At 38.7% G+C, this 14,565-nt stretch overlaps 1 protein-coding gene across 7 annotated transcripts in view; it reads left to right on the top strand.

Moving 5' to 3' along the window:
• Window positions 1–14,565, top strand: part of KLHL13 (kelch like family member 13) — a 76,973-nt gene that overhangs the window by 30,349 nt on the left and 32,059 nt on the right. The window contains exons 1-2 of one of the 7 annotated variants that reach the window (XM_071569110.1): window positions 12,687–12,775; window positions 13,255–13,367. The exons of 4 other annotated variants lie outside the window; for them this stretch is intronic. In XM_071569110.1, coding sequence (XP_071425211.1) covers window positions 13,270–13,367 — 98 coding nt within the window. In that variant the 5' untranslated portion in view covers window positions 12,687–12,775; window positions 13,255–13,269. Of the gene's footprint in view, window positions 1–12,386; window positions 12,776–13,052; window positions 13,368–14,565 lie in introns of those variants that run through there. 2 more of the 7 variants (XM_071569116.1, XM_071569109.1) reach the window with 2 other exon arrangements.

Below are 14,565 nucleotides of genomic sequence, written 5' to 3'. Positions count from 1 at the left end.
GAAATTTAGAATCAGTGTTCCATGTGAGTGAAGAAATGCTTTGCTGAACTGCAGAAATCTATTCAGTTCCACTTCTAAATGTCTGTAAACACATGGGCAGGCAGGAGCAGTTCAGGCATGACTGATGTCAGTGCACGACTTTTTTTTATTTTTTTAAACAGTTGGTTATGTGGGGTTATAGCATTGCATTTTCCAGGCAATGCTTTGTGCATTATGCAGCAAGACTTTGTTCAGCTGGTCACAGTCACATTCTGTCTGATCTGAGTTGCTATCATGAATCTCCTGAAGTAGTATTGTTCAACTTTGCTGTTGTATTTGTTATTTCTGAGGTTCTTGGAAAATCCTTCAGGCAAATTAGGTGGTGTTGCAGCACGACTTATGGTGTTGCTTGTGAATGAAAGTAATATCTTGTATTTATTGTAATGTGTGTATACCCTCCTGCATATTATCATTCTGCCTTAAGTAGGGAAAGTCATAATTACAGCATCTCCAGAAAACAAACTGCTGAACGAGTGAAATATACCTTAATTGTAAGAATAAAGGCTTTGTTTGACAGAAGTTTTGATTTGTTTAGAGATTCAGAAAATGATTATATATATATATATAATATATATATAATGTGTATATATATATATATACACACACTGCAGAGAGTTGAGTATCCATAGCTGAATGAATATGCAAAGGCTTGTGGGAAGGTGTGATGAGCAGGTGGGGATACATATGGATGTCCTTGTATTTCAGCTGTCTTATGTTGGTTCTGCTACTTGTACACAAGTACCTTGGCATGGTCTTGGGTTTGTCTGATACCTACGCCAAACTTCCTAATTGCATTTTAAATTCATATAGTTAAACTTTGTAGTTCAAAGTTACAGTGGAAAATTATAGCCATAAATACCTACTTTCTCCATCATAGATTGTCTATGATTGGAGAATCACTGGATATATGTCTTGGGAGGAATAGTGAAGCATCAGAGTTGACACACTTTGGAGTTAGTTATTCACATAATTTGTTAATGTTAGTTCGTACCTAATTTTGTGTCTTCTTCCTTCAGTGAAGCTTCTTGTGTGTGAGAAATTGTCAGTGGAAATTTGACATCTAGAAACAGTTTTATATTGAAGGTTTGGGTTGGAAAAGATAAAAAATTCTTGAAGTGTAAGTTTAAATTCATCCTTCCTTGTGTGCTGAGCAGTACATATTATATTGCATAGGTCCAGGCATAATACAGAGGGAAGGGGCTTTATAGTTGTTCTTACATATTCACGTGTGTGTCTCACAACAATATTAAGGATGCTTTTATAGTGAGAGGTAGGGTGAAGTTTGTTTGCTGGCCTTGTATGTGACTGCTGGAGTCACCTTATGGAGCCTCCCTGTGCAAAGCACTTTTTTTTTAAACTGTTTTTCTCAGTTGCTTCTGTGAATCTGTGTCATAATAAGAAATGGTTACTGAAAAGCTGAGAGCGGGAGAGCGGAAACATGTTATGTGAGTAAGGTTCCTCTGGGGCTTTTTTAGTGTGTGGTATTTTTGTTTTGGTTTTTTAGTTTTCCACCAAACATCTGCTAGTTCTGTGTGAAACTTTCTCTTTGCTGTGTTGAACAGCTGGTGAATAATGAACCCACCTTTACAGTGCTTTTTGTGACACCATGGACTCTTAATGTGTTTTGTCTCCCTGTCTGCCTTCCCTGCTAAGTGCTCTGTGAAAGCTGATCCTTGTACAGAAGCCATTTCATAAGTTTTGTCATCCTTTTCACTCTCTGCCTTTCCCAGTTCCTTTGCTGTACCTGGTGACATGGAGCAGAGCCCCAGGGTATCTCAAAACAGGGAATGTGGGGAAATGGTGCTAATTTGTCAGCAGGTATCAGAATATCCTGAGCTGAAAGTGATCCCCAAGGATCATGAAGTCCAACTCCTGGGCTTAGGAACTTTGAGGCTGGCACAAGCTGGTCCAACCAGCTAGTCCTGGCTATGATGTTGCACAGATCAACAAAAGTTTAAGAAAGTAATTTTTTGCATCCATTTCATATATGAACTAATGTTTCTGTTTGTATGTTGGGGGTTTTTCCCATTTAAAATGGGAGTGTATTAAAATATTTATCTTGTAGAGTAGTTCTTGTGAATACCAGAAGGTGGCACAACAGATTTTCCTAAAAGTGTTTCGATTGCAAGAAATGCACAGGATGCTCCTACACTTACTTAAAGCTGTTGGTGAAATTTTGATCTAAGGGAAATTGCATCAGCTTGGACCTTAACATTTAAAGGTATATCCATTCTGCTTTTTTTTCAAAATATGAAACCTCTGCTGGGATTCATGCTGGCTATTATAGGTTAAGTTTTTGAAGTTGGAAATAGTTTACTTGAGAGTGCAGGGAGGGAAGGAAGGGGTTGTCCATCACGTGTGTCAGTGCAATTCTTTCCTGAGGTGTTTTACAGAATCCCAGTTTCCCACTGTTTGGATATTTTGCTTTACCAATTTGCCAAATGACACCAATTCCTGTTTTTTTTAAGCTCTTCATTTTAACTGGTACTAGAAAGAATAAATTATGAGTATATTAATTTATAAATTACAGTTTTGTGCTGTAGCAACTAACCAAATGCAGATTTGTAGGTGTACCAATGTTGTGTTAGAAGCAGTAGGTAAAAAAATTGTGCAAAAAAACCCAGTATGCCTTTGTCACAGTCTATTTTCAGATAATATGTATTTTGTTCTGACAAACTGGAAACTTAGTCTTTGTGCAGTGTTGCCTGCATTTCATGACAAGCTGAGGTAATAAGGTATTAGATCTCATCTCATGTGATGCTTTTCTTATTGAGCTGTCTCTGGGACAGTCATGTCCACTGTAGTCTTGATCAAAAAGTACTTAAATGTACTTTAAAAGTAAGTATTGTTTTCATTCCAGGGTCTAGAGGTACTTACTCAGATAGAGAGTGCATTGGGTGTGGTTGGCAAGGGTTTGGCAGTGTCTGTGCAGGGGTGCCCTGTGAGGGACGAGGCTGTGACTGACCCGTGCCAGACACTGCTGGGGTTCATTTTGCATTAAAATAGTGGGTTTTTTCCAAGTAGTTAAATTAATTGGTGTAGGACAACCCTGAAACTTTGGAAGGAATGAGATACATGGGATTGTTTTCTCTTTCCTTCAGCTCCCTCTGGCAGACAAACACCTGAATTACAACTGCTTTACTTCCAACTCTTTCAGACAAAGGCTTGTCCCAGCTCGAAGTTATCCCAGGTGCCTGATGTTCTGTCTGACTGTTGTGCTGCTTCTCTGCCTGTCCCAGCTGTGCAATGCTGTTTCACCCCAAGGACTTCTACACCACACTCATATTTTTGATTTTTTTCTATTTTTTTCCTTCCTCTTATGTGGTCTACCCTAAGCCTGCTGTGATTCATTAGAGCAGCACAGATGAGAAGGATATGACTGTTTTGCATGGGAGCCTTGAGTTTTTGCAGCATTTCGAGCCTTTCCTTTGCTGACCAAGGCCCTGGGAGGTGGGTGGGAGGAAGTGGTCCAGCTCCAGTGGCTGTGGCTGTCGCTGGGCTGAGCCTCTCACCCACCTCTGCAGAGCTCTCTTCCTTTGTGCTTCAACGATTGGTTTTCAGTTCTGTGTTTCTGGAGGGGGCTTACCTGGGTGAAGGGATGTGGTCACATGTACAACGCTGTGAAAAGGTAGAAAACTGCCAGGAGTCTGTGGAGTTCTGTGGTTCAATTTCTCAGCAGCGAGACCTTCAGTAGCTGCTGCGTGGCCATTGCTGAAAGCACAGAACTTCTGCTTTGTGTTCAAAGTGTTATGAAATAAAGGTTTATAATCAGGAGACTTTATTTGATTTAAATATTTCATAGTTGTTAAAAATGCAAATAACGTTGCTTTTCTTTCAGTGGGCCTTTCTAAAAACATCTTGCACTTAGACTTTTCTAGGTATGTACAATTATTTTATGCAAAGCAGCATGTCCTGATTTGATCCTAAATTATCCAGATAGTTACATTGTCACTAAATAGGGGTATGCAATTGCCAAGTTCTTCCAATCTGCTAAGTGAATATCTTAAAACTGTCACTTTAAATCTGCTTTTGGAAATGAATTAATAGCTTGCCCACCATAGCAAAATTGAAATAACTTGCATCGTTTGAAACTTGGCCTAGGAAATGCAGAGTTTGCTTTAAATTTATGTTCTCATAACTGCTAGAGATGAAAGTACTTTGTAATTTTCTTTCTATAATTTAATTATTACACAGGAATTTTGGCATTTGTTGATTTAGAATTAGAATATAGTGGTTTTTGATCATGATTTTTTTTTCTTTTGTGAAAATCTACATGTAACCAAGGTATGCATTTTGAAAGTCTCATGTATTATTTTAAATGTTGATGACCACTAATATTGTGCTAATTCTGTGGCATGAACACACTCATGGGTTGAACACCCTCCATTCAGCTCCATGTGAAAGGCTGTGACCTTGGATCATTCTAATAACAACACTCACCCATGGGAACTTGCAGAAAACCTCTTTTTGCCATGGAAGATGACAAGATGTTTTCTGAAGAGGTGGTATCCAGTTCTGCAGAAATCCTGAAATTAAAGCTGTTCCTCACACTCAGGACTGCAGTGGTGGTTACAGATATCCATGAGGTGTCAGTCATCACTGAGCTGCAAACACGCATCTTCCTGGCCCCTGCCAAGAGAAACAAGCTGTGAAAACTGTTCATTTTTGTCAGTTTGCACTGCTGCTGTTGGGTGTGGAAGTCCACCCAAACAAGAGATCTGGCTACTTGATTTTGCTTTCTTTTTGGGAACAGGTGCTGTGGAGGTTATCAGAGGCTTGATTTGCTGAGGAAGGGAGGATCCTGAGTAAACAAACCAGGGAGTTCTCCCATGTTGTCATTTGAGAAAGAGTCTTTGGACTACACCTGCCTTTGTCAGATGGTAGGAGTTGATTCCTATTTGGCTCTGGCTCATGGGCAAAAGAAAAAATTTAAAGAATGGGGGTTTAGTATGCATGGCCTCTTCTTTGGTTCTAACTCTGCCTACTCTCACAGCATTTAGTTGGAATGATCTGTGGACTTGAAACTCCTTTTCTAGTGTAGAGAAACAACTTTTTTTTTCCTTACACTGCATGTGGGAAATTAACACTAGGGATAAACAATTAACATTAGTGATAAATTTGCAATGGAAATTTTTGCTGTGTAAGCCTTTTCCACATATCCCTGGTGTGAAGGCAAGCTGACCTCTAAGGTTGAGTTGCTATTTCATAAAAATTTGTATCCAACATGCTGATGGCAGATAATTAAATTGAGTGCATCTATCTAAGTGTCTGTTGTGATTCCTGTAAGGAATGCAGCTGCATTGCAGTGGCCATGGGGACAAGGTGCAGCAGCTTCAAGTCTTCCAGGAGAAGATGCATTCCTGCTGGTTTTTTTGTCTCCTAGGTGGCACACAGTGATTTCTGACAACGTGGACCTGAAGTATCAGCATCTTTCTCAAAACCTTTTCAATTTCATTCTCTGTCAGTCTTCCCAAGAGACTCTGCCCTGAGTGCCCACAGTGGAGATTCTGTGGATTTGGGTTAGCAGAGATCAAGTGACAGTTCAGTGAGAATTCCTGTGCTCAGGAAAAGTTAACTTTTTTGTCTTTCAATTAAATGGAGTCAGTACAGAAGCACACAAGAGCTTTAGTCTTGCTTTCCTGTGCCTGCTCTTTTCATCAGGGACACTTGGTGTAGATGTGAAGGAACACAAAAACTCACTCCAGTGGATAAAGACAGTAAGGCTTAGAGAATGCAAAATGATTGTGTGTAAATAATGGAAGGATGAAAGAAAAAGCCCACAGACTTTCATTTTAAGAATATTTTCAAAAAACTTTACCCAACTCATGACTCAGGTCATGTGTTTGCTGTCTGTGGTGTGGGAAATACTGAAGTTGTTAGTGTCTGGTGCTCAATCCTAGCTTCTGTTTAATTACTAAATTGTTTAATATGTTTACATCATTTGAGTCAGATATGTAAATGTGTTTAGGCATACTTTACTAAAATAAATCGTGCAGCCAACAGACCATAACAGCTGTGGAGAACCTGTTTAGAAATAAATTCTTTGTAGTTTGCAGTTTGACCTAATAAAAATAACTGTTGTTTCAGACAATTATCTTCAGCAGGGTCAGTCTGGCTGCTGTGACTGTGCACTCAGCTTTCTGTGTTGATTTATTAAATATAATCACCTAGGGAAGATGAGCAAAGTTCTCTGAATAAATTGGTGTTAATTCAAAAGCATTTCTTCTTAGGAGTGTGTTGTCAGCAGAGTACATTGGCTTAGATCAAAATTGGAAATCTTCATTAACTCACTTTGGTTTTACCTCCTACTAAGTGTTTTAAGACCTTATTTTACCTAATACCTTTTATGTAGGAGTAATTTGCCCAAGCAAAGCTGGGGGGTTTTGTTGTTGTTTGGGGGGGGGGGGGGGGGGGGTTCTGTGGGTTTTTGTTTGGTTTGAGGTTTTTTGCATATTATAACCTGTAGCTTGTAATTAAGTTAGCAGTGCATCTTGACTCTTGAAAGTGGTTTCTTGCTAGAAATCTTAACTCAATTTTAGAAAAATCCCTTTTCAAGAATACACACAAGAAAATGCAGGGCATCCATAAGTTGTGTAAAATAATGGTGTGGGGTTTTTTTAACTGTTTGATGTTGCTGAATAATTTCAGAAATTTCATACTCAGACTATCAAGTGGTTTTTTTCTTATTATTAATAAATGATGCAAAGACCAGGGTTGTGGGGTTTTGAAGAATTTATGAAATGGAGAAACTAATTTCTCAGCATGATTCCTTCTCAAGCAGCTGCTGCCTCTCTGGTTTGTTGAAGAACATACATTTTGCTGGTCTCAAAATCATGTGAGAATTTGAATCTTTACTGACTGAAGTGTCTGGGAGGGAAGGGGAAGTGGCTGTATCAGATGCAGGGTAATATGTATGTGTCAAATATAGATAGAAATAATGTGTGTATATATATATAGAATGTGTATATATACACATGCTATATACACAATCACATATATATATAGTATGCATATGTATACTTATGTATAAAAATAATTTTCACTGAAATGATGCATCCTAAAACGTTACTGCAGCAATTTCCTCATTTATATAGGAAAAAATGCTGAGTGGGTGGATGGAAAACTGCAGCACTTTTTGTTAAACACATGGTACATGCCCTGACTGCTTAATATTTAAAGATTTGGGGATTTTTTCTTCTGTTTTAGAATGGCCCTACAAATAGCACTATAGAGATGGGAACCTGCACTGCTTGCAGCATTTTGGCAGCAGCAGGGGTTGGCTGCAAACAGAGTTTATCTCACTTCTTTATGTTTTGTGATTATTCCTTGTTCCTTGAGCTGTCAAACCAGTTTAAAAGAAGTAAATATATTCGATAGTAACTACTTTGTGAGCATCTCTGCTTCATTTATGACGCCATGTGCATCTTGAAGTCTACAGTACAACTACAGTAGATCAAAAGATGCTGTATTTATATCTGGTGTCTGAGGGCTTTTTAACCTCCGTTTGTAAAAAGAATTTCTTCGGGACACCATAGTGGACAGTAAGTCAAAGTACATGTGTCATTCTCAGAACTGTCTTCAGCTGTTTTAAAGCTTATTTCTTAATGAAATTTAAAAAGAAATAATTGAAAGAGTGTTTTGTAGCAAGACAGATCTTTGTCACTTCTACAAAAGTGGCAGTTTCAGTGAAAGAATTGGCAGGTGCATATTGCCAAATTTTTTCTGTACTTCAATATTTGTGGAATCTTATGGTGTCACTGTGAGGGGACTGCAACAGTGATTACACTGGTTTCCTTTAGATTCCTTCTTAGGCAGAGATTTGTTTTCCTTTCATACAAATTTTGGTGTGAATATTTTGACAATATATTGCCAAAGAAATGGTATTAATTAACTGACTCATATATGGGGCAGTACTGTCAACACCATCTTTTAATTATTCTCTTCCAGTAATTGGAACAGCTGCAGTTTAATAGACTGAAAATCCAGAGATAGAGGCATGAGAAGCATCCATGTGATGGGTAAGAGCAGAATAAGGAACCCAATTAAACTCACACGGTCAGTGTTTTAGGGAACCTGAAGGGAAATTTTATGCATCCTTATTTGTTCAGTTTCTGGACTTGTGCCTTTACAGCCATATTTAAACTGTTGAAACGATTTGATATTGAAATTAATTATTGAAATTTATTGTAGTTTTGGTGTTCTTTATTTTATTCTGTATCAAAAGGGTCTTGTGTAGTAGGATGCATCAACTCATCAGGCTGTTAGTTTGAAGATATGGAAAAGGTGAGAGCAGTTCCTCCCAATGTGAAACTGATTTTCTGCCTTCAGTCTGAAGTGAGCTTTGCTAATGCTAATAACAAATATCTGTTTTACAATGGAAACATGGCTTTGTATCAATGAATATAGGTTTGGGGAAAAGAATCTCAAAAGTTGTTTACTGGCCTTACCACCATATTAAGGTATTTTTTCTGTATGTCTGGGTCTGGTGCCTTGTTATACAAGCACTTTATTAATAGGAAATAGTCAAATATTAGAAAACGTAATATTTGTGATGCAAATACTTTGACCTTTCTGTTGTCTAAATTTCTAAATGAAAATGGGAGTTGTAAATCACACTGTCACTGTAACTTAGACTATTTTTCTTTCTGTAAAGCTAAAAGAAGCTTGAGGTTCTGGAAGTGAGAAGACTTTTCAGGTCATGCTTGAAAGGGTTTGCAAGACTTGAGAAAATTTCTATATAGCATAACCCTATTTTCATCTAGTGCTTTCAGTTTCTCTGATACTTAATAGATGAATAAAAGGAGAGAAATAAGTATCTTGTTAGAGTGGAACAGTGAATTTTTTAAACTGCAACAAAACACTTGACTGAGCAAATTTTATTTTGTTTTGTTTTTAACAGACTGAGGAGAGAAAGTTAAACTCAATCTGTGCAAACTGATGAAAATCCAGCTGCATTTCCAGAAGTTGACTTCCATTATGCATAGTTTTCCTACAAAAAATCCTGTGGCATTCCAAGGCTAAGAATACTTATTTTCACACCTGTATAGTTTTATGTTGCCTGGGCTCTGATATGTCTTTCTGCCTGTGCCTTTTTCTTCTTTGAACAACTATGAAGGGAAGTCTTGTGGGAAATGCAGAGATGGTTTAAAAGTTTTCTTGGAAGTACACATGCTCCAGAAATGTAAATGTGGTGGGTTGTAAGAGGACAGTGTTTATTTTACAATGCTGGTAAAAAGCAGCAAAGGTGCACATGTTGACAGTCAGTACGTACAAAGCACTGTGGTGGCAGCTTAGCCTTCGAGTTGCACAAAGAAAGGAAGAGGATATCCCAAGGAAAGGGGGAGTCACAGGGTCATGGTTTTAGCTCTGTTCCTGCCCTGATGGTCAGGGAGGGCTTGCAGAAGGAAAGGTGCTGAGATCAGCCTGGCAGGGAGTGGGTCTGTGTGTGACTTGGTCATGTGCTTGCTGAGTGTGGTGCTGAGCGCCTGCTCCTCTCATTTGGGGCCAAATCTTGGTTCTTGGGCAATAGTGAAGCAGGATTTGGGGTGTGGGGGTGGAGAAAGAGGGTTAAGAAATGCTTTGTTCATTAATATCAGCACTCTCCAGTGTTCCTTCTCATGTGGGATCAGAACTTCACTGCTGTGCCGCCCAAATCAGCAGCTTCTGGCCTTGCTTGACATCTCAGGTCTGTAAAATGACATCTTGGGATCTTACCTTTGGTGGTCTTTTTTGTTTATTTATTTTTCTTCTTATGCACCTGTTCCTTAACGGAGGAATTTTCTGCAGAAGTGCTTGACACTGTCAGTTACTTTGCTGTCTGTCTGTCAGTGCAGCTGTGGATACAAAAGCATGGAAATGGTTGCTTAAAACCCAAAGGCTTTCTCATCTTTTGTACACCGACTGAAGGATAGATAACAGATTCAGATAATAAGTATGTTACTTGAAGCAAGATATAAATGCTTTTGAGTGTGAACTTGCTTGTGAGAAAACCACAGAAAACAAGTCCCTTGTATGGTCCCAAATGCTGTGTAATCTCTGCCATTATCATCATGGGACTTCAACATTTAAGGGTTTTAAACGTAAAGCGAATCTCTAATTTGTGTGTCAGTTTGGTGTGTTTTCAGAGCAGTTGTCTGGAAATAACTGTTTTCTCAGCCAGTAGGATTCTGTCCAGGGCTGTGATGCTGCTTTTGGCCCTCAGAACCAGTTCATTTGAGGATGAGTGGCAGAGCAATGTAACATGAGAACAGAAAATTTCTATTCAGTGGGTGCAATGCACACCAGGAGATTGGATTACTTTTCCTGTATTTTTACATGTGTAACTAAACTCTTATTCTCAAGTCTTAATTAAAATATCAGAATAATATGCTGTGATTTTCTGTTGTTGCAGGAATACTTTATGTAAAGCGTAAAATATGTTATAATAGTATTTTCCCTGTGAATACACAACTGTTCTCTGACTGTCAGGAAGAAAATGAGATTTATGGTTTTTCTCCTTATGTGAAGATAGGTGATTCATTTCTCACATGGTTGTTCTTCAGCAAGTGGAAAGCATTTCCCTATTTTTAGAGTACCAAGTTTTGCTACTTTCTTCAATTCTGCATTTTGTACCTGGTCTGTTTGAGTAGTGTGTACTGGACATTGGGAGGAGATTTGGTTGGGCAGTGCTTGGGATTCATGTGTTTTCAAAAAATTGTTTACAGCTAGTGGATTTTCCTGTAAAGTTTTGGGGGTTTTTTGTTACTTGTTGATTAATTGGAAAAATAAATGGGACCAGAAGCACCCAAAGGGGAGAGCAGGTTTTTGAGGACTCATTTTGCCTTGTAGGGTGAATGATCTTGTTGGGGTCAAAAATGAGAGGTAACTGATTTCTGGATGTGCTTTGGTTGACTTAAATGCCAGTCAATGCTTGACAGTGACTTTGTGTCTTGAGTTGGCTTTTATTTTACTGGTCAAAAGGGTACTTAAAGAGTTACTTTTGGAGAAACAGTCCATTGATTGTCTTTAGCCTCATTCTTTTATATTAGTAATGTCGCCGTATAAATAAAATGTGGTCATCTCCTTGGGGTTGGCTGAGCAGAGAGACAGAGACTTCACAGGCAGTTCCCAGTTGGTTGCACTGGCTGCACTCAGTGTAACGACGGGAGTAACAGCACTTGCTTATTTTATTTTAAGACAATTTCTCCATGATGGTGAATGCAAAATTGGGATTTTTTTCTTTATAATAGCTGCTGTCTATCATCTTTCAACTTGACTTCCAGGCCTTCTGGCATTATCTGGTATGAGACTGCACGCAGTGTTTACCATGTGTGCAGCCAAGTGTGCCTGTTGGCATGTAAATGCATGAATTCTTTTGCTAAAAGTATGACTTTTTATGCTAATACTTCATACTCATTCTCTGCAGGACTAGTGTTTCTTAAGAGTTACAGCATATGAGCACTGTTATCCTCCACAGTAATGTCTGTTCAGCATCCCAGGTACCAGTTCCTGTGAAATTTGTTGTCTGGGTTAATGCTGCTCATTTGTAATTTAGAACTTCTTCAAAGAAGTGTGAGAGAGTTCCTCAATTGTTTGTCCAAGAGCTGCATCTGCTTTTGAATGAGTCCTTGACTCTGGGCATTCTGGGTTGTTTTAGTTCTTTGCCTGTGGTTGTGGTAACAGTTTCAAATGCCCCAAGCTATTTTGGGCAAATGTTTTCAATAATGGTGCTCAGGAGCAGCAATTGTTCCCTGGTGATTTCATCCCAAAATTAAACGTAATGCTGTAGGCTTCACTGTTACGACAAAGTGATCAGGGTGTTATTAAATGTTATTAGAATGATTAAATTTATAGAAATTTATAAAAATAGCTCCTGGTTTGATTCTTTATTACTAAGTAGCGTGACAGGGTATTGGCTTTTTAGTGACAGGATTGAGCTGTGCTGATGAACAGAAAAATTGTCATGCTGTACAAAGACTATTCTGAAATCTGTAGATTAAACATCTTAGTGCTGATTTGGTTGACTGTGGCAATACATTAAAAGTAATTTTTTTTTCTTGTAATCAATATAGCTGTAGCTTTACCTTCTTTTCCCTAGAAACCTGTTCTGCTTATGCGTAATACGCTATTAAATCTACATTCCCTTTTTAATAGTTTCCCTTCTCTGCTCCCTGCTGTCATCAGCCCCGGGAGGTCAGCAGGCAGAGCCCTGAGTTGCAGAGTGGTCCCTGATGGGGACCTGCGTGACCATCTGCTTTGTCAGTTCTTCAGGCAATTTGTGAGCTGCTGGGGGGGGCGTTGAGAATTAGATTGTTGATAGCGTTCCTACAAGGACTGCTATTAACAGCCTGCTAGTCTCTGCTTCTCTGCTGCAGAAGACAGAGTGGTATTTGTGTTCTCATAGCATGTTGTAAAATGCATGAGATATTGCTCATCCTCCTTGGAAATGAGAATAGGAAAATGAGAGCATCCTGAACCAGAAGCTATTAGAAGAACATGCAGAAACCTGCAGCGATTTGTGCTTTATTTTGTCTTCCTAGCTATGGATTAGAAGGACTGATTTTTGCAATGGGCTTTTTCCATAATGGCATTCTTGTATTGTTTGGTCAGAGCTTGCACAGGAGGAAAACAGGCTGCTGAATTTAGTCACTGATCTCTATTAGCCGTGGCCTAAGGCTATGCTGAGATTTATATCCCATTTGTATTGTTGCAGCTCAAAAGAAGAATGTTCAGAGGATGACAAGTGTATTCTGAGTAGGTATGTTGTTTCATTTTCATATGAAACCCGTTTTTTTTTCTGCTTCCATTGGTCAGAAATGAGGTTAATAGGAAGAGAATATAGTACAGTGATGCAGTGTCCCTGTTAAGGTAGAACAATAGCATCAGAAACAGCTCTTTAAAAATTAGCTTCTTTTATTAAATAAAGCTGCATTGTGCTGGTGTGCACAGTGCAGTCTTTCTTTTTTTTCTAAAGCATATACTGCAGTCAGTGCTTCCCTAACGAGGTGGCACTATTGTTGAGTTAGAAGGATAGAATCATCATATTGCTTTAGGGGACAGCAGGATTTAAAAGGAGATGCCTTGCAGCCCTATTTTACAGATTGGAAGCATCGGTTTAAGGGCATTGGCAGAATCATTTCCTTGTTCTTAGCAGCAGCCACTGCTGTGTCAGTAGTGTGTGGAATGGAAGTCCTAGTTGGTAGTCTGTTATGGAAACGCTGTTTACTGTTATTGTAGTACCGTGGTGACAACATGCCATTGAAATGGAAAACGAGCTCTCCTGCTATCTGGAAATTCCCAGTTCCTGTGCTTAAAACATCCAGGTCATCGCCACTTTCTCCAGCATACATGTAAGTGAGAGAAATGAGGATAATAAGGTGGGAATTTTTTTCGTGAGACTACCCTGTGGCAAAATACCCTGTTATATATTAAATGACATTGGCACTCAGAATTTTATCTTGTTTGCTGTGTAGACCCCCCAGAGTTTATCCTGGATGTTTCATGATGGATGTTGTGTCGAGTCTTTCCCTTTTTGTTGAAACGTAGAGAAATTGTGCAGATTAAGCCATATTCATAATAATATTGTATATGTTCATTTGAAAAGTTTGTGTTCCTGTTAATTTGTAGAGCTGATGTTGAATTGACAAGTTCAGCTTTGAGGCTGGCAGGATTTCTTTATAGTGTATGTGCTAACATTTCCTCCTCCTGACTATTACACTTGGAAATTGAGCTTGAAATCACCTGCTGTATTGTACTGCACTTTTGTTTGTGTGAGCTCTTGTATAGAAGAAATCATCTTGTTTGGTCTTGTTTTATTCTTTAAAGTCTTAGCCTTAATACAAATTGCAAGTTGCAATAAAAGCTTAAAATCATAAATATATGTCATTCATATCTGAATCCTTTTACAGTTTACACAGGTCATCCATGTAAAGTAGCTTCACATAAAGGAGTATTTTAATACTCAGGGCAACAATCTGCCTTTGTCTTGCCAGATCTTGATGCAGCTTTTGTTCACCTTTTGTTGCTGCGAGTTCTGTGTTAGCATATACAGGTGGCTTTTTTTTTTCCTTCTGTGAAATAAAACTACTAAGCACAGGGTACTGAATTGCTTCTGCTTTTATTTAAGGAAGCATCTGTTTCAAAATGAGGAAGAGTTGCTATAAATTGCACAAATAGCAGTATAGGTGACTTTCCTATCTGGAAATTAAATTAATGTAAAGGTTAGTATTTTCCAATAGTATTCCAATCTAATACTTACAATATTAGTACTTTTAAGCCTGTATCTGCTTGCAGATAGGCTTTTGCTTCAGGGACATGCTGTAAGAGAGAGGTACACAGGTCCTCTAAGTGTCTTTTTTCATTGTTGCTGAGACCTGCATTGATAACAGTGGGGCTGAAACAATCCAGTGCCGTGTGTGTGGTCACTATTGTTCTCAGTCAGAAAGGCTGAGGCTGAGGGAGATAACCTGTCTGTGGAGAACCTGTGCTGTGCCCGCTCCAATTTAAGAATAATTTTCATGGAAGTGCTTTAGCCTTTTTACTGGAAGC

This window comes from Pithys albifrons, chromosome 14 (assembly GCF_047495875.1).
Source record: "Pithys albifrons albifrons isolate INPA30051 chromosome 14, PitAlb_v1, whole genome shotgun sequence".
In the NCBI taxonomy this organism is placed as follows: domain Eukaryota; kingdom Metazoa; phylum Chordata; class Aves; order Passeriformes; family Thamnophilidae; genus Pithys; species Pithys albifrons.
This window is presented reverse-complemented; position numbering and strand designations above follow the sequence as displayed.